Source organism: Littorina saxatilis, linkage group LG16 (assembly GCF_037325665.1).
Source record: "Littorina saxatilis isolate snail1 linkage group LG16, US_GU_Lsax_2.0, whole genome shotgun sequence".
Taxonomy (NCBI): domain Eukaryota; kingdom Metazoa; phylum Mollusca; class Gastropoda; order Littorinimorpha; family Littorinidae; genus Littorina; species Littorina saxatilis.
Window position 1 is genome coordinate 13,535,661 of NC_090260.1, and position 21,067 is coordinate 13,556,727.

Consider the following 21,067-nt stretch of genomic DNA (forward strand, 5'->3'; position numbering starts at 1 on the left):
AGGGGTTCCAGAACCCCCCAGTTGGTCATGTTTAAAATCAAGGATAAGCCATAAATTGTTCATAAAATAGCTAAAACTCTTCAGCTTCAGGGGGGCTTCGCCCCCTAGACCCCCAACGGGACCTTGCCTCTGTACCCCACAAGGGGTCTACCCCTGGACCCCAGGTTGTAACCCCCCCCCCCCCCTCCTCTGGCTTAACTGCTCCGCCCTTGAAGTGTGACGAAAACATCAAGCTTTAGTTGTCTGTTCAGATGAGGCACCTCTGCGCATACCGCAGAAGAGCTATAAATACTCGCAAAATGCATTAAACAGCTTGTCCAGAGAACAATCGTAGTCGATGATGTACCGATAAGGGAGTGTGTACCGGGCACGCTGTAACTTCACATTAGCATAGCCTGAACATAGCAGTGCTGGTCGGACTGACTGGGTTTTTAACGATTGCTAGTTTGACTTCTGTTTTAGTTGAGTGCACGAGCACACACACTCATATCTATCTATATATATATACGACTAGTGTCTGTGTGTCTGTCTGTCTGTGTGTCTGTGCACGATGCACGGCCAAAGTTCTCGATGGATCTGCTTTAAATTTGGTGGGCTTATTCAGAGAGACCCCTGAGACAACCTCATCGATGAAATATTTCAACACGTGCTCTCAGCGCGCAGCGCTGAACCGATTTTGGTTTTTCTCTGGAACTATTCCCAGTAACTCTTCCTTATCTTCTCCAGTGTTTTCAGCGTTTATCTCCCTTCCTTCGTGTGGCGTCAATCCATATTCCCGTTACAACGTTACTATTTTTAGAATGTCACGATTGCACCCGTAAGTTGTCCTTACTGTAAAAGTGAAAAGGTCGAATCAATTTATAGCCACGCGAAAAATACACTGTCATCTATCTCTATATATTTATAAATATAGATATTACCCGCTATTACGAGCTAGTCTTGTGACAGAGAGTTTTCTTGCACACGAGACTGTAGATGTTTCACGACGGCTTTAGCCGGAGTGAAACAGCAGCAGTCGAGTGTGCAAGAACACTCTCTGTCACACGACTAGCTCGTAATGGCGATTATGTCTCACAGCTTCAACAGAGGAGAGAACAAACACGTTTTGCGTACTCACGCTTGATAAACCTAAACACAGGAGCAGCCATTGTGGAGAGATCTACTTTTTGACGAAAGTGACCGAACAACTATAAATGACGTCTCGGTATATGTGAATGACGTCACAGTCATCGTCACAGTCTGTATCTTTTGAAGCATCGCAATCTTCATGACGTCTTTCTGTGTCTGCATCCGCGAAATGTTTGTTCTTTCCGGGATCTTTGTCATCTATGTTCACAACTCTGTCCTTATAGTGTCAGACTAACAGGCCTCCTGAGCGAGCCACTTTCCAAGGGCAGCTAAATTCGCGTATGGAAACAGTACTGTCGTCTGGGATGCCGTTTTCAGTATTCTGAGCGTTGAAGAATTTGTAAAGAGAAGAAACGATAACAGCAGGAGAAATAAAAGTCATGTGTGCATTTTGAGGTTTTTGGGGGGACGATTTCGAGTTTGAATCCGTTCTTGCACATGCTCCAAAGCGTGTAACATACAATCTTGCACACATTTGCTTTAGTAGTGGCAAAGAAGGAAAGCGTGTGACATGCATATATATATACGGCTTCTGTGTGTGTGTGTGTGTGTGTGTGTGTGTGTGTGTGTGTGTGTGTGTGTGTGTGTTTGTGTGTGTGTGTGGGCAACACCTGTGGATTGTAGAGTTCTGTTTGTGATGTGGTCTAGCGGCTTTTGTGTGTCAGTATGTTCAGGCCTTCCTTCGAGAAGCCATAACAGTTATTCTCAATCCCGTTTGAGTGGACTTCGCCTTCAAAGGTGATTGTGGTGAATTGGTCACTGAATCATTTTCGTGCTGTTCCCATTCCACCTGGGAGGGATTTAAGTTCATTCAAAGGGGGTCGAGTGTGACAGGGAGACTACCGTCGCCCTTCACAGCAGACTCTGCAGAGTTGTTCGCCTTAAAAGTTGTGGGCTTTCTTTGCATGTACCCGTAAGTTGTCCTTACTGTAAAAGTGAAAAGGTCGAATCAATTTATAGCCACGCGAAAAATACACTGTCATCTATCTCTATATATTTATAGATATACATATACACGGCTTCTGTGTGTGTGTGTGTGTTTGTATGTGAGTGTGGGCACACCTGTGGATTGTAGAGTTCTGTTTGTGATGGGGTCTAGGGGCTTTTGTCAGTCTGTATGATCTTGTCATTGCCATAAAGGAGCTGGCAAATAAAATTATAAAAAAAGGAAGCGAGATTAACCTGGTCTGGTGTCCAGCACACGTGAACGTGCCTGGCAACGAGAAAGCGGACAAAGCCGCTAAAGAAGCTGCCCAATGCATAGGCGCCTCCGAGGTAGACCTGCCATTGTCTGCTTCTGAGATCAGTAGCCTTACAGACTCTCTTCTCTGGAGAGAATGGAGGAACACATATATGCACAAGGCTATAAGCTCTGGCTGGCTCATTCGGGAAGCCCCATCAAAACAGATGAACACCTATAATGCATGCCCACGTGTAATAAAAAGGATTAACCGCCTAAGGGCAGAAGCTGGGAATTACCAATTTCTAGAGTTTAAATGCACCTGTCAATCCGACCTCACCATTGCTCATTTGACTTTGGAGTGTGATTTGAACTCATGCCACTTTCAACCCCTGACTCAGTTTATAAACTCAAATAGAAATATTCTGCCAAATACCTCAAAGGAAAAATTAAGCTATCTTTTAAGTTTTAATAAAGACCTTGGGTGGCAAGGTCCCAAACGTATCGCTGGACTTATGCACACGCACCCACTTGGTTCCTGGATATGAAGAGACGTTGCTGCGGCTGACGCCATTGCTTCTCATACAGCTACTATATATTTTTATCAGAACTTTTAAAAATACCATTTTATATCCAAGTATCTCTTAACACCATTTTTAATTAGATGAGCGAGAGTGTGCGGGGGGCGGGAGGGTGGTGAACCACTGTACATAAAAGGAAAATTTTGTGTGCGTGCCTGTGTGTGTTCTTAATCTAAGACAAATGTCGCCAATGTTTTTACAGACCCAGCAAACACACAACGTAAATACGACGTTGCGAAAATGTGAATTTTTTGTGTCATTAGCAACGTTGCAAACTTTACGTGAAATTTACGTTGAGCCAACCAAAAAACGCAACGTAAAACCAACGTTGTGTCATTGTGAGATTTTGGTGTTCTTTCGACGTTGTAATACAACGTAAATTTTACGTCAATTTCACGTTGCATTTTGGTGTCTTACAAATGTTGCGAAGATTACGTGAAATTTACGTGGATCCAACCAAAAAACACAACGTGAAAGCAACGTTGCGTTACAGTTGTGTTTTTTTGTTTTTTACACGTTGGTACATAACGTAAATTTCACGTGGATTCCACCTTAAAAAGCAACGTAAAATCGACGTTGTATTATTGTGATTTTCTGGTGTTCGAACAACGTTGGTATACTCACGTGATTTTCACGTGAAATTCACGTGATTTAAAAACAAAAGTTAGTTTGATACAACAAACGTTCCTACAACGTAGTTTCAACGTAAACACACAACGTTGGGGTTTGATTGATCGCCAACGTGCCCTCAACGTGAAATCCACAACGTAAATCCTACGTCAGTCATTACCATTTTTTAACCTGCACGGTTTCGTATCGTTTATCAAAGAAATGTATATATTATATATAAAGCCTTTGAAAATTACGTAAGGTGAACAGATTTTCAAATACAGGAGATAGATATGTGCGAAACTATCACCGAATAACAAATGACTCAGTCAGACGTTATGAAATTAAGCGCCGATGTACCGCGCAATGTATTTGATTGCTTAATTTGGCGTTCCAAATGCGTCCGGTTACATTTTCTGGCATCATTAATGCATCAACGAGAATTGAAAAGTAATGCTAAAAATATAATTGTGTACGTTTAAAGTTGATCTACTGTGCTCATCAAACCTCTTGTTGTATTTTGTAAATTGGCGAGAGGGGGGCAGAATACATGAACCTAATCTCTGTGATTGTATATACGTGCGTACGTGTTAGTGTGTGTGTGTGTGTGCGTGTGTGTGTACACGTGTTAGTGTGTGTGTGCGTGTGTGTACACATGTTAGTGTGTGTGTGTGTGTGTGTGCGTGCGTGCGTGCGTGTGTGTGTGTGTGTGTTTGTGTCCCTCGGCGCGTGACAATATATCTGCCAATAAGTTGAACTAAAACAGGGTTCAAGTGGGAATTACACCTGAAAAAGCAGGAAGGGAGCAGAATACATGTTATGTACTCCGTTATTTATTGTTTGATATGTTATAACCTGGGAGAAGTCACCCTCGCACCCCGTCCTTAGTTTCTCTTGACCTACCTTTAAAGTATTCTTGAGGACACGACTAGACTACCCGATTGCGCCCATTGCACGGCATAAGAGAGCGCCGTTCCACCCGGCCGATTCCGCTATAGACGTCACGCGTCCAAGGGAGGTAATTTTCGAGCCAGCTGCATTGTCATTGACTCGGCCAAGAAAGCAAACTTTCTTCGATTAAAGGCATTGTAGCATGTCTAAAATCATGGGACTTGTGTTATCAAGCTTTTAAAATCACCAAGTAACTTTTAAGAATAGTTTCAGTTACATGCGAACTCATTCTGCTGAACGGATTTTGAGAGCCAGTACCCAACAGCCTTTAAATGCACCTCTTTCCTTTTTTCATGTTCTTTTATGGTTTGCCGATTTTGTTAACATTTTTGCATTCATGATGAAGATTTTATGGTGACTGTACAGAAATGTACGTCCTCTAGTTTTTAACCTTCCAAAAATTGGGGCTGGGGGTCGGGGGAGAGAGAGAGAGAGAGAGAGAGAGAGAGAGAGAGAGAGAGAGAAAGAGAGAGAGAGAGTGAGAGAGAGAGAGAGAGAGAGACAGACAGACAGACAGAGAGACAGACAGACAGAGAGACAGACAGACAGACAGAGACAGAGAGGGAGACAGGGGGGGAGAGAGGGAGACAGAGAGAGTCAGAGAGAGACAGAGAGAGACAACGTCGAAACTTTGTCAATCATTTCGGTTTTTTCACCTGCATTTTTAGTTTCGTAATATTCTATTCAATTAATGTTCGGTCAAACATAGAGGTTCACTAATTGTGTAAGACGAAAAGAGTATAACATAAATGCATATTGTTTCAAGGAATTTGCTGAGTTAAATGAATTTGCGAGTGCCAAACTTTCCCTCCCAAAAAAAGACGCGTTACTAACCGACAGTGTTCTCCGGTGATGGCCACGGTCGACTTTGTGTATCCCAAATTTGGTTTTCAACTTTGATGAACACTTTCAGGACTAAAATATTCATCGTAATCAACTCGAAGGTAAGTTGTTTTCATTTGTTCCACATGAGACGTTATCACTTATTGTACTCCATGTACACATGCACAGATTACTTGATTGTCGAGACCATGATTGGAAACGGACCGGCCAAAGATGGCGGGTCTTTCCAATAGTCACAATGTCAGCCCTAACTCAGTTCAAGGATACACATTCTTTTAGACTCAACTTTTGAGTCAGTATAGCGAAACAATGGGTCACAAGCGGTGGAACACAAAGGAAAAACACGTTTCACATAGACGGACGCAACCTTTAGAAAGCTGTTTAATCAGACTAGCTCATTGCATGAGACTGAAAGCGGGGGCGGCCATTGATATCTCAAGTACTTAATTGGGCATTTTACGATCTTGAGGGAGGACGATGTATCCAGACAAGCTGCTTCAAGTTCAAGTGAATCTGCCCAGCGGACAGTGGTATGAGAAGAATTCAGAACTTGACACATTGGCTCATTACATACTTGACTGTCTTTTGTCGACCTGTTCTGTTACTCACTCAAGTAGGCAGCCGAGATACCCTGCCGGTCACGATTTCATCTTTCGCCTGTGTACATATTTCCCCCTCGACATATACTCAAGACTGAAATGTTGTTTCCTGGTAAAATTAAGAAGTGAAATTATTTAAGGACGAAAATCATGTCAGTTTCTTGCATGTGAAGAAAATTGGTGGTAAAATTTAATAGATTTCAACCCCAAAATCGAATTCTTCGAAAACGTGTACTGAGTGGTTACGTCCCTTGAGTAAAAAGGAAACATTTTAGGATGAATCAAATTTCTAAGTTAAATAAAACAAATTGGTTGGACAAATTTGGCCCCATGAATGTAAGGTACACAAGGTCGCTCATCAGTACTATCGAAGGGTGTTTTTTTGTTCAGTGTAGAGTTTATACTAGATCAACGAGGCCGAGAAGCGAAATATCCACACGGCGAAAGATGAAAACGTCACACCGGTGGAGAGAGCGAGACAAAGAGTAGCTATCGGGTGGAGAATGGGGAGTTGATTCGGGGAGGGGGGTGGATTAAAGATGAACGTATCAAATTGTTATTTGTAAGGAGGAGAGAGTGAGACAAAGAGGAGCTATCGGGTGGAGAATGGGGGAGGGGATTCGGGAGGGGGATTATAATGTGTGTGTGTGTGTGTGTGTTTGTGGATTTACCGCAATATGCGGACCAAATAGGACCAAATGGGGTCGTCCGTCGCTATATCGCAGCAATTTGCGGACATCGGCCAAAAAATGCGACTATTTGCGGACGTCCCCAAATAGGCGGTCTTTGGTCCGCAAATTGCTGCAATATAGTGACGGACGTCCGCAAATTGCTGCACCCCACTAAAAATTAATTTGCAAGTTGTCCTCATATTGCTGCGATATAGGTGTGGACAACGAGACCTGTTTCACACAAATTCCAGATCCATTGTAATATTCATTTTCAGATCATACACAGATTTTACACATTTGCAGAGCATCTCTGTATTTAGTGCCAACTGCTCCCAGCGATTTTATGTCGTTTTTAAACTGCTGTAAAATATTAACCAGATACATGTATAGCACGTCAAAAACAAAAGCAGATTTGCGGAGGAAACTTAATGGCTGTTCGATTAGTGCATAGTTTGTAGTTGCTGTCTTATTTTTACCTCCTCATAAAGTGTGTGATACGGGGTAAGGATGAAGTGACTCTTGATTGCATGCAAACACGCTACAAAAATCGTAAAAATGCATTGTTTTGTTCGAGGTTAAGATAGTCGTTGACGAATTGCATCCCTCTTTATGATCTACCAACGTGTTAGATAATCACATAAGTAAACAAGGTGTCGTTAACTGCAACGTGTGTGTACTACATGTACATACATGAACTAGATTGCTTTCTCTTTTTTGTGTGTATAATTATTACCACCGTTATTCTCAAAAGAGCCAGTAAAGAACTTTGTTAGTTTGTGTCTCTGTTTGTTTCTCTGTCTACGGATTAGACTTGTTTCCCTGGTACTCTGGGGTCAATGTGTGTGTGTCCTTGTTTCTCTGTCTACGGATTAGACTTGTTTCCCTGGTACTCTGGGGTCAATGTGTGTGTGTCCTTGTTTCTCTGTCTACGGATTAGACTTGTTTCCCTGGTACTCTGGGGTCAATGTGTGTGTGTGTCCTTGTTTCTCTGTCTACGGATTAGACTTGTTTCCCTGGTACTCTGGGGTCAATGTGTGTGTGTCCTTGTTTCTCTGTCTACGGATTAGACTTGTTTCCCTGGTACTCTGGGGTCAATGTGTGTGTGTGTCCTTGTTTCTCTGTCTACGGATTAGACTTGTTTCCCTGGTACTCTGGGGTCAGTGTGTGTGTGTCCTTGTAAAATAAAGTTCAGTGCAGTTCAGTTCAGCTCGCGGCGAGAATTGCCTAAGAAACACTAATTCCTCGCCACACTCGCCAAATCTAGCGTCTAAGAAACGGAGGACTGGCTGTACAAGAGCAGTACAAAACATTGAAAGGAGGAAGGCCCAACGACTGTACTCTCTCTGCCTGCTTCTGTGGATTAGGTCAGCACGTTTTTCGCGTGGTATTGCGTTAAGTTACCGCACACACGTAGGCAGTCTCCAGTTATACGGCAAATAGCAGATCGTTATCATACACACACACACACACACACACACACCACACACACACACACAACTACGCAAGAGGTGTCTTCTTATTCCTAGCCGAAGGAAAGCAAGTTAGAGTGCACACTGTTCAGTTCACTCCTTGCACGCATATGAAAGCAGCTGTGCGGGTTTGTTGCTCAGGTTTAAGGAGTTTAACATGCAGGTTTCATGTTGTGAGCAAGTGCCCTACATTCTATTCGACGGATGACTGATTGTGTGTAGTTTATTAAAGTATAATACTTGTGAAAGTCCCCCCCCCTCCCCCACCTCCTTACCATACCTCTTTCAACCGATACCCCCATCCCTTCTCCCTGTCACAAGCAGCTGTAATTATTTCGTATTATATGCAATCATTGCAAGCGCCTGTTCTTTGTGCTGTCGTTTACCTGCCAGGTGAGACAGCTAGCACTCGTAGTTTTCGTGCGGCACGGTTTTCTCTAAATTCTAGTGAAACGGGTGTATCTCAGGTGTGCTGTAGTGAGCAGTAAATTCAGTTGTGTGTCAGTTTTATTCATTCTTGCCGTAGCCGTTTACAGGGCTAGAAGTCTGCGTTCCAGACTGGAATCCGTTCTTCATTTGAACGTTACTTTTGCTTCCATAGAGCAAAAGGGAGCTGTCTTCATTTGACAGGGGAATTTCGTGTATGCTTTCATGCAACCAGGATGTGGTGCGTAATTCTTTTCTATTGTTTTCGGTGTAGTTTAGGCTGTTTGCGTGGTACATGTTTGTTGTTTCGTGTCTGTGCGTTTCTTATATGTTCAGGCTAGTCGGTCAGGTATTTCGTTTAAAGAAGGTTAGTTTTATTAGTATTGTTGTTATGTTAGTTATCAATTTTGAATATGGTCTGTGCATTATGATAACTTGTCATGTAAAAAGACGGAAAGCTATTTTCGTGTTACATGTTTGCATAACTTCTGCCAATTATTAAACATGTAATGAATTGGTAGAACGTTCATAACATATGAAGTATTTGTGCGAGTGTGTGAGAGTCATAGAGGCTTTGTCCATTCTTTCCTGCATTGGGTTTGATATATGGGAACGGATAAGCGATGTGAGTTAACCATGGACTAAGAGCAATGCTAACCATTTCAGGTTGCGGTTTTCTTGCCGAGGAGCGATGGAGATGATCCGCCAGCCCAGTCAAGCTAAGCCATTCTACTGTTGAGGGCTGCTATGGACTCGCTTCGCATGGAACTCGTGCTACTGTTGAGGGCTGCTATGGACTCACTTCGCCAGAAACTCATTCTGCGCTCGTGACGTCATTCATCTTCGGGGCATCTACACCCAGGATCTCGCTTCACTTCAAGTCACTGTCAGACCTGCTGGACGGTAACTCTTCCGCTAAATCCGTCCCCTAAAAATAACTCATGCAGGAAGTGTAATTTCAGTGTATGATGGAGTGATAGCAAGAGGGTGTGTTTGCGAGGTAGAGATTTGATGTGAGTGAATGAGAGTATTTAGAGTGTAAACGTTAATTATCTTTGGCAAGGGATTGGGGTTATTTGATGTGTAAATGTGAGTTTTGAGTGTTTTGTTTTGTTCAAGAAACGTATAACTTCATTTATTGTGTTTTGTACCTTTTTACAGTTGAGAGAGAGAAAATTCTGTGAGTTTGTGGATGACAGACTGCGCATATGTGTGTGTGCATATGTGGGTGTGACAAATGGGGGCTCGTCCGGGATTATGATTGGGATAGCTAGCTAGAAGTAGTGGGTCTATCCTAACTTTTCATCGTCACCTCAGATTTTTCTGTTTGCCTTCTGTTTTTCTGATATTGTTTTGTCTTGTTTTGTCATGTCTTTGTGATACCTGTTTATTGAATATCATTCGTGTGATAGCACTAGAGTTCATACTTTTGTCACTACCGTCGTAACAGTGACAGAAGTCGGTGTTTTCCGCGCATAGTACTGCTATTCATTTTGCGAAAGAAAGCGTTCATTTGCAAAGCTTGTTTTTCCTTGTTCGGTATTTATTGGTGTTCTAGCTCATTTCATTCAGAAGTTACCATAAATACTCTTTCCTTTTTATCTCACTGTTTACTGAAGATAAAGATAAATATGTCCGCAAGGAAAACTCGAAACGCGGCCCTGTCTAGTTTTTCTACGCCTGACCCGACTTTGTCTCTTTCCGGTCATGAGTTATCTACTCCGCCTACTCATAGCGAAGTATTTTCTGAATCAGCTGGAAACTCGGTTAGTCTTAGTGCCGAGTATGAGCAGATTGCCGCTAGGGGCAGAGCGTTGGGTGTCCGTTCCGGTAGCGCACTTGCCAGATTTGTGCAAGAAGAATTGGACCGTCTGCGCCATCAACAGCAGCAACAACAACGAGTGGGATTGGAGGCTCAGCTGCTAAAAGCTCAACTGGAAGAGGCAAGAAGAAGACAGGAGAGAGAGGAAGAAGAGGCAAGAAGAAGACAGGAGAGAGAGGAAGAAGAGGCAAGAAGGAAACAGGAGAGAGAGGAAGAAGAGGCAAGAAGGAAACAGGAGAGAGAAGAGGAAGAGGCTCGACTGAGACAAGAAGAGACAAGAAGAAGACAGGAGAGGGAAGAGGAAGAATATACCCGACGTCAACGTTTGGCTGAGTTGGAGGAGGAGAGGATTCGGACACAGATAGCAAGGGCCCAGCGTGAAGAAACTGCTCATGTTCCCCATATCCGTCCAATAGAACCTGTCCGTCTAAAGATCGATCCTTTTGATACCACCAAAGAAGATTTGGATACTTTTCTAGGGCGATTTGAGAGAGCGGCATCCCTGAGTGGGTGGAACAGGGAACGAGACTGGGGAGCTAGGCTGGGGACACTTCTTAAAGGTTTTTCCTCAGAGGTTTACCTAGAATTGCCTGATGAAGACGCCATAAAGTACGACAAAGTGGTGGAGACGCTACGTGGGGCTTTTCGTTGGACTGCAGACTCTTACCGCTCCAAGTTTCGTCAGGCTGTGAAAAAGGATGAAGAAACATTTCAGCAGCATGCTACTCGGCTCCGGATTTGGTTTGAGCGGTGGAGAAAGGCAGCCAAGAAGGAGGAGACATACGAAGGAGTTCGAGATCTCATACTGATGGAGCACCTTCTCGACAGAGTATCTGGAGAACTTGCCGACTTCATCAGACAGAATGACCCCAGTACCCTTTCTGAAGCTGCTGAACTAGCTGAGAGATTTGCATCGTCGAAACGGGCCAGGAAAAATCCAGTTACGGTCTTTGGTAAAGCATTGGGTCATCAGAAAGGACCAAGTAGCCCGAAGAAGGATGAAACTCCAGAACAACTTGCTGACTCTAAGCCATCTGGATTCAAGGGAAAATGTTTCAACTGCGGTCAGGAAGGTCACTCTAGAAGAAACTGTCCTCGTCTAACTTCGGTGAAAACCGTTGTCACTCTAGGAACGGTCACCTCAGGACCTGAACTGCCTGCTCTCTGTGATCCTTGCAGCCAACTGACCTACTCTCCTAGATGTACAGTGAAAGTCAATGGTTCTTCAGTATCTGCCCTGAGGGATACTGGAGCTGACGGGCTAGTGGTGGATTCGTCTCTTGTGCGAGATAACAAGCGCAGCGTTGGACGACAAACCATCCGACTTGCAGCCGGCAACGTTGAACGAGAGTGCCCAACTGTTGTGATTGACTTTGAATCGCCTTTCTTTTCAGGAAAGGCAATTGCTATTGTGGTGGAGGATCTTGCTCATCCTGTATTGATTGGAAATGCCATCCCGTTGCCTGATGGACAAACTCTTGAAGTTCCGGTGTACAGGGGGAAGGCATATCCTGTGAAGACATCTGTTGTCACCAGAGCACAGCATGCTCGAGAACAACAAGGACCCAAAACTCTTAAAATGAAGGACTCCGGACTGGGAGGTGTCACCCGAGATGAACTCATTCAGCTACAAGAGAACGACTCTACATTGGCACGCATTCGAGAGCTAGCGGCGGTTAGTAATTCTGTTCCCTCCGGGAAACATGGCCAAGTGAAGTTTTCCTGGAAGAAAGGAGTTCTGCAAAGGGAGTTCTCATCAGGTGAAAATGTGTACCATCAGATAGTTGTACCAGAAGCCTTGAGACCTGGAATCCTTAAGCTGTCGCATGATGTACCAATGGCTGGCCATCTTGGTTCGAGGAGGACTCGGAATCGAGTGTGGAACTCTTTCTACTGGCCGGGAATGGGCGGTGACATCCGTCGATATGTACAATCCTGCGACGCTTGCCAGCGAACTCTACCCAAGGGGAAAATTCCAAAAGCACCACATGGAAAGATGCCTCTGCTGGATGAGCCATTCTCTTTCCGGATTCGTGCAATCCGAGGACGTGAAAACGTGGGCGTGGATTATTACAGCCGCGTTGTGTGAAGTTTTGTAACTTAACTGTTAGTTCAGTCTAACAAGGGGGGTGTGTCACAAGCAGCTGTAATTATTTCGTATTATATGCAATCATTGCAAGCGCCTGTTCTTTGTGCTGTCGTTTACCTGCCAGGTGAGACAGCTAGCACTCGTAGTTTTCGTGCGGCACGGTTTTCTCTAAATTCTAGTGAAACGGGTGTATCTCAGGTGTGCTGTAGTGAGCAGTAAATTCAGTTGTGTGTCAGTTTTATTCATTCTTGCCGTAGCCGTTTACAGGGCTAGAAGTCTGCGTTCCAGACTGGAATCCGTTCTTCATTTGAACGTTACTTTTGCTTTCATAGAGCAAAAGGGAGCTGTCTTCATTTGACAGGGGAATTTCGTGTATGCTTTCATGCAACCAGGATGTGGTGCGTAATTCTTTTCTATTGTTTTCGGTGTAGTTTAGGCTGTTTGCGTGGTACATGTTTGTTGTTTCGTGTCTGTGCGTTTCTTATATGTTCAGGCTAGTCGGTCAGGTATTTCGTTTAAAGAAGGTTAGTTTTATTAGTATTGTTGTTATGTTAGTTATCAATTTTGAATATGGTCTGTGCATTATGATAACTTGTCATGTAAAAAGACGGAAAGCTATTTTCGTGTTACATGTTTGCATAACTTGTACCAATTATTAAACATGTAATGAATTGGTAGAACGTTCATAACATATGAAGTATTTGTGCGAGTGTGTGAGAGTCATAGAGGCTTTGTCCATTCTTTCCTGCATTGGGTTTGATATATGGGAACGGATAAGCGATGTGAGTTAACCATGGACTAAGAGCAATGCTAACCATTTCAGGTTGCGGTTTTTCTTCCCGAGGAGTGATAGAGATGATCCGCCAGCCCAGTCAAGCTAAGCCATTCTACTGTTGAGGGCTGCTATGGACTCGCTTCGCATGGAACTCGTGCTACTGTTGAGGGCTGCTATGGACTCACTTCGCCAGAAACTCATTCTGCGCTCGTGACGCCATTCGTCTTCAGGGCATCTACACCCAGGATCTCGCTTCACTTCAAGTCACTGTCAGACCTGCTGGACGGTAACTCTTCCGCTAAATCCGTCCCCTAAAAATAACCCATGCAGGAAGTGTAATTTCAGTGTATGATGGAGTGGTAGCAAGAGGGTGTGTTTGCGAGGTAGAGATTTGATGTGAGTGAATGAGAGTATTTAGAGTGTAAACGTTAATTATCTTTGGCAAGGGATTGGGGTTATTTGATGTGTAAATGTGAGTTTTGAGTGTTTTGTTTTGTTCAAGAAACGTATAACTTCATTTATTGTGTTTTGTACCTTTTTACAGTTGAGAGAGAGAAAATTCTGGGAGTTTGTGGATGACAGACTGCGCATATGTGTGTGTGCATATGAGAGTGTGACACTCCCCATCGCAACCCCCTCCCCCATCCTAAACTTGTTTGACGAGTTCGGGGTATACTGCATAGGACATTGCTCTAAGAAATAACATCCTGTTTATTTTACTAATTTGAATGGCGATAATAATTTAAGACCCCCCTCCCTCCCATGGATGACCTACTTTCCCGTCCTTGCCACTAGTCGCTCAAGAAGCAGGTAAGGTGTTTCTATAACATAACAGACGACTCTGTGACATTGGTGTCTCGAAACAGGGTCGATGGAGGTTTCAGAAATGTTTACTTACTGCAAGTAGAGTGTGCACGTTAAAGATCCCACGATTGACAAAAGGGTCTTTCCTGGCAAAATTGTATAGGCATAGATAAAAATGTCCACCAAAATACCCGTGTGACTTGGAATAATAGGCCGTGAAAAGTAGGATATGCGCCGAAATGGCTGCGATCTGCTGGCCGATGTAAATGCGTGATGTATTGTGTAAAAAACAAATTCCATCTCACACGGCATAAATAAATCCCTGCGCCTTGAATATGTGCGCGATATAAATTGCATACCAAAAAAAATAACAAAATAACAAAATAAAAAATCCCTGCGCTTAGAACTGTACCCACGGAATACGCGCGATATAAGCCTCATATTGATTGATTGATTGAAGTGGAGGATAGGCCCCTAATATGGATGTCTTTAGCTTCACGCTGATAAGTAGCTTGTAATCTTGCGAAGAAGTTTAATATAGTGTTTGGTAGTTTTACTCTCTTTAGCTAGCCTTTAGGCCTAATTGGAGCAAACTAGGTTTGATAGAAATTCATCCAAAAATGAATACAGAAACATTCACAACTGGTCCTTATCAAGGGCCCATGCTCCTAATGTGGACCACTAAAGAGGCTAATCACTGTAAAAAAAAAAACAAGTCGCGTAAGGCGAAAATACAATATTTAGTCAAGTAGCTGTCGAACTCACAGAATGAAACTGAACGCAATGCAACGCAGCAAGACCGTATACTCGTAGCATCGTCAGTCCACCGCTCATTATCCAGGCATCTTAGCCACTTTAGTGAAGGGAACGTTGAAGTGACAATGACTAGGTTTAAAATGTCCCTTATCAGAAAGTTCAACCTCAGTCCTTTGATGTTTATTGAACACATTTTCATATAAAGTTGGCGCTTCATACGGAAAAATGGCTTTGAAATTGACCCTAATCCTTCTTTGGGCTCTGTAAATGTCGTTTGGGGCTATGGTTGTAAAATGGTATCTACTGGTCACCCCAATGTATAAACTGAAAACTCTTTCTGCACCAGAACACGCAGAAAGGATTGTATCTGCCTGATGTCTGATGCTTTTCAAAATCCCCAACCACTAACACCTTCAAAACGGACTTTACCTGACACTGTTGGTTTTCCCTATATAATCCTTACTATTTTTCCGAGACGTCGTCGTGTTGTGTATTTAGCTTGCCACAACCTCATACATGGTCCTAAAAGTTAAAGTTGAAGAAAATACTAAAGATAAATGAACAAGCTGACGCAGTGTCATTCGCACCGTGAATCCCCCCATGGGAACATACTAAAGTCTGGTTCCAAATAGGCTCAATTTCCTTCTATTTCTTTGTATTTCTCCCTCGTAGGGGTGGGGGTGTTCAAACCAAAGGCACCTTTAAACCAAAACTCATATCACACATCTTACAATACTAAGACACTCAGCAGTGAAAGGGTGTCTGCTGGTAAAAAATTCCAAACAATCCTAAAAGTACTTCACTACTAAACGTGCTTTTAAAAAGAGCCGTTATTTTTCCCTCTATAATCAGTATTGTGTTTTCTGCGAACATGTAGTCTGTTTAGATGGTTGTCATGTGCACATGAGTTGCTAAAGCGTTTTCAGTTGGGCATATGTCGAAAAGCAAAGAATTAGCCCTTTGAAAACCATCAGAACTGTCACACAAAAATAACATTTACCTATCTCACCAACTGACCAAACATAGGGCTTTTCCTTATGTATTATGTATTGTCGTGTTTTTTGTAGCCACCACTGTTGTAAATGATACTTTAAAGAGCATTATTTCATTTTTACAGTTGAAGGACAACCTGGACTGCCGTATATTACAGCTGTTTTACAATCAGCCAAAATTTTCTTAACAAACGTATGTTTAAGAACAACTCCCATAGTGAAATTGAAGGAAAACAAAGTGAAAATCCCCCTGCCATAGAGGAGCTAAAGAATCAACAATAAACGACTGCATGGATAGCTTGATGCACGAATGCATTGCGGACATGTTTGTCTCCAACCAAGAGAAAGTTCCAAAAAATCCCTTTTGTGCTTCTTATTATACAGTGACGTCAAAGACAGCCTTTTCTGCTGTTCATACATTCAGGGGTTATGGTTACACTAAACGACGTAGTTGTAGCCATACTGCCATCCAGATTTATTTTTTCCTTGCGAGCAGTCACATGGTGTTTGTGCTGTCTGCCAACCGTCAGACGACCCCGCCCAAGTCTGTTAAGGGACCGTTTGACCGTTATAGAACGCGTCTTTTTGATTTTTTAGCACATTTGGAAACGGTTGATTTTTATCCCTACCATTGTTTCCAAACATTATATAGGAATGTTTTGTGAACAACGGATAATAGCCGCTACTCGCATGTGTAGCAAAAGTGAGCGTACATACTCACCCTGGTCGTACAGCCGTTGTCCGTTGCCCGTCTTCATCTGTCTGTACAAATCATTACCTTTGGATTTTTCTCGAACGCTATGAAGTGAAAAAACACCAAATGTTGCAAAATGTTGTATGACCCCAAGAGCTCAAAAAAGATACTTGAGAACCTTGACCTTACCTTAAGGTCAAGGTCACAGGGAGAATGAATGTTGTCTAAAAACTGCCAGTTTTCTGGAAAACAAATTAAAAACAGCGGGCTTAGTTTTGTATGGTATACAAGAAAAAGAAAGCCTTATCTTCTGATACCAGTTTGGTTGACCTTGCTTCAAGGTCAAGGTCACAGGGGACCTTCAAAGTTGGATTGTATACATGTTTTGAAGTGACCTTGACCCTGAACTATAAAAAAAATCTTTCAAACTTCATAATTGTGTGGGGCACATGTTATATATTGATATTGAGCCACATTTAGTCACATATCATCAAGGTCAAGGTCACTTTGCCCCTTATGAAATGTGACTGAAACGGGCAATTGAATCACTAAAAGTGACAATGTCTCTTTGTAGAAAGTGCCAATAAGTATGTTTATGCTTCCTATGTCTTGAATTGATAGCCTTGTGATGTGTGACCTTTGATGATCTTGGCCAAAGGTCATGTGTAATTTGGTAGGAAAAATCTGTAAACCAGTTCTAATAGTGTACAATGTCCTTGCCAGCTTCAGTTGTTAGACCTTCACCTTCAAGGTCACCTGAAGGTCAAGGTCACTTTAAGACAAAGGTCAAGCATGAGAGTCGCATGGGCTTTGCTTTGTTAAGATTTTTTACCAAGACACATGGATTTCTTTACCCGGCTTGGTCACATTTTTCATAGGGGTCAATGTGACCTTGACCCTAACGATATGCGACCAGATGTGGCTCACTATGAAATTCTAACAAACGCCCCACTCAGTGTTCAAGTTTGTAAGAGATATCGTCCATAGTAAAGTTAAAGGGGCAAGGTCACATCAAAATATGTCTACAATTCAACTTTGAAGGGCTCCTCTGACCTTGACATTGAAGCGAGGTCAACCAAAATGGTATCAGAAGATAAGGCTTTCTTTTTCTTGTATACCATACAAAACTAAGCCCGCTGTTTTTAATTTGTTTTCCAGAAAACTGGCACAATGTGAAATTTTGCAGTTTTTAGACCACATTAATTCTCCCTGTGACCTTGACCTTATGGTAAGGTCAAGGTTCTCAAGTATCTTTTTTGAGCTCTTGGGGTCATACAACATTTTGCAACATTTGGTGTTTCTTCACTTCATAGCGTTGGAGAAATATCCAAAGGTAATGTTCAGTACAGACAGATAAAGACGGGCAACGGACAACGGCTGGACGACCAGGGTGAGTATGTACGCTCACTTTTGCTACACATGCGAGTAGCGGCTATTATCCGTTGTTCACAAAACATTCCTATATAATGTTTGGAAACAATGGTAGGGATAAAAATCAACCGTTTCCAACTGTGCCAAAAAATCAAAAAGACGCGTTCTATAACGGTCAAACGGTCCCTTAACAGACTTGGGCGGGGTCATCTAACGGTTGGCAGACAGCACAAACACCCTGTGACTGCTCGCAAGGAAAAAATAAATCTGGATGGCAGTATGGCTACAACTACGTCGTTTAGTGTAACCATAACCCCTGAATGTATGAACAGCAGAAAAGGCTGTCTTTGACGTCACTGTATAATAAGAAGCACAAAAGGGATTTTTTGGAACTTTCTCTTGGTTGGAGACAAACATGTCCGCAATGCATTCGTGCATCAAGCTATCCATGCAGTCGTTTATTGTTGATTTTTTAGCTCCTCTATGGCAGGGGGGTTTTCACTTTGTTTTCCTTCAATTTCACTATGGGAGTTGTTCTTAAACATACGTTTGTTAAGAAAATTTTGGCTGATTGTAAAACAGCTGTAATATACGGCAGTCCAGGTTGTCCTTCAACTGTAAAAATGAAATAAGTAGAGGTTACATGCCGAGTCTCAGTGATTATCAAAAATAATGGTCGAAGTTAGCGGATCATGAAAAATGCGAGCTTTAGCGAGCTTTTTCATGACCGCGAACTGAGACCATTATTTTTGATAATCACTGAGACGAGGTGTGTAACCTCTTTATTCCTCCTTTCTTCAGTTATTCAAAGAAAAGAGGAGGTTTTTTGCGAAAGTTTGATCGAATCCTATTCACTCAACCAGTCAACCTGCGCAGGCGATCGATTAATGCGCGGTTGTATAGTTCCGTGCAAATCATTCCATTCTGTTAACACTTCTTGTCAGTTTTCCTATTTTGGACTAAAATCAAGTACACAGATATGCTGTTATTCTGCTGTGGCGGCAAAGGCAGATATTGTGTGTTCTGTATATGTTTTGGTATCGCTTAGGATAATGACTGTTCTTTCGTCAAATGGGACTAGCAGACGAACTTTTGCACCCGTGTTCCAACGTTAAAAACTGTATGAAGTTCAGTTTTCTGGGGAAAATAGTGTATGAAACCGCTTTATGTTGTTTAAATTGATGAGATGTGTGCATTTGGTTGCGTGTGATCTGTTTATTAAATGAAATATTGTTGAAAACTGACCGTCGGATTGCAGTCTGTTGTCGAAGAAACTCAGTGAGTGAAAAGAAGGGGAACTACTCTTGTCGCTAGACAAAGTATGAGCCTTGCGGGAAATTGCTTGTGATGAACGTTTGAGCACGGCAAATCTAGATTCAGAAAACAACCGAACTCATGGATTTTATATGAAGATTCATGTGTTCAGGCCTGTAGTTGTTAATTTAAATGCGGTATGTTTGTATTGTTTGCTCCAGAGATGTATACTTCGTACGTTAGAGCGTTCGGAACTTTTCAGTCGCAAAAAGTAGTACCGAAACAGAACAATTTTCAACCCATTGCACTATCGAGGATTCAGGCTGTTGCTGGGTCGTTATTTGTTTGGTTGCTGGGTCATTATCGAAAAATAACTACCCCTACAAGTTTACAGAGGTAAAGCAGCAGAGGGGGGAATAATGCTCTTTAAAGTATCATTTACAACAGTGGTGGCTGTTTTCACAAGTATGCTACAAAAAACACGACAATACATAATACAAAAGGAAAAGACCTAGTTGGTGAGATAGGTAAATGTTATTTTTGTGTGACAGTTCTGATGGTTTTCAAAGGGCTAATTCTTTGCTTTACGACATATGCCCAACTGAAAACGCTTTAGCAACTCAAGTGCACACGACAACCATCTAAATAGACTACATGTTCGCAGAAAACACAATACTGAATATAGAGGGAAAAATAACGGCTCTTTTTAAAAGCACGTTTAGTAGTGAAGTACTTTTAGGATTGTTTGGAATGTTTTACCAGCAGACACCCTTTCACTGCTGAGTGTCTTAGTATTGTAAGATGTGTGATTTGAATTTTGGTTTAAAGGTGCCTTTGGTTTGAACACCCCTACCCCTACGAGGCAGAAATACAAAGAAATAGAAGGAAATTGAGCCTATTCGGAACCAGACTTCAGTATGTTCCCATGGGGGGATTCACGGTGCGAATGACACTGCGTCAGCTTGTTCATTTATCTTTAGTATTTTCTTCAACTTTAACTTTTAGGACCATGTATGAGGTTGTGGCAAGCTAAATACACAACCCGACGACGTCTCGGAAAAATAGTAAGGATTATATAGGGAAAAACAACAGTGTTAGTTAATGTCCGTTTTGAAGGTGTTAGTGGTTGGGGATTTTGAAAAGCATCAGACATCAGGCAGATACAATCCTTTCTGCGTGTTCTGGTGCAGAAAGAGTTTTCAGTTTATAAATTGGGGTGACCAGTAGATACCGTTTTACAACCATAGCCCCAAACGACATTTACAGAGCCCAAAGAAGGATTAGGGTCAATTTCAAAGCCACTTTTCCATATGAAGCGCCAACTTTATATGAAAATGTGTTTAATAAACATCAAAGGACTGAGGTTGAACTTTCTGATAAGGGACATTTTAAACCTAGTCATTGTCACTTCAACGTTGTTCTCTTATTTGCTTGGATCATCACGGCAAAGACAGTGAAATTGACAAGAAGAGCGGGGTAGTAGTTGCGCGAAGAAGGATTGCAGGCTTTTCTGTACCTCTCTTTGTTTTAACTTTCTGAGCGTGTTTTTAATCCAAACATATCATATCTATATGTTTTTGGAATCAGGAACCGACAAGGAATAAGATGAAAGTGTTTTTAAATTGATTTCGAAAATTTAATTTTGATAATAATTTTTATATATTTAATTTTCAGAGCTTGATTTTATTCCAAATATTACATATTTTTATGTTTTTGGAATCAGCAAATGATGGAGAATTAGATGAACGTAAATTCGGATCGTTTTATAAGTTTTTCTTTTTTTTTTACAATTTTCTGATTTTTAATGACCAAAGTCATTAATTAATTTTTGAGCCACCAAGCTGAAATGCAATACCGAAGTTTGGGCTTTGTCGAAGACTACTTGACCAAAATTTCAACCAATTTGGTTGAAAAATGAGAGCGTGACATTGCCGCCTCAACTTTTACGAAAAGCCGGATATGACGTCATCAAAGACATTTATCAAAAAAATGAAAAAAACGTTCGGGGATATCATACCCAGGAACTCTCATGAAACATTTCATAAAGATCGGT

The 21,067-nt window shown here is 42.1% G+C and overlaps 2 protein-coding genes across 2 annotated transcripts in view; both read left to right on the forward strand.

Moving 5' to 3' along the window:
- LOC138950450 (uncharacterized) overlaps window positions 1-21,067 on the forward strand; it is a 131,906-nt gene that overhangs the window by 17,195 nt on the left and 93,644 nt on the right. The gene's annotated exons all lie outside the window — the stretch shown is intronic.
- Window positions 8,348-13,637, forward strand: LOC138950447 (uncharacterized). The gene is made up of 2 exons (XM_070322179.1): window positions 8,348-8,698; window positions 9,124-13,637. Exon 2 carries the CDS (start codon window positions 10,089-10,091, stop codon window positions 12,366-12,368), a length of 2,280 nt encoding a protein of 759 aa, XP_070178280.1. The 5' UTR covers window positions 8,348-8,698; window positions 9,124-10,088; the 3' UTR covers window positions 12,369-13,637.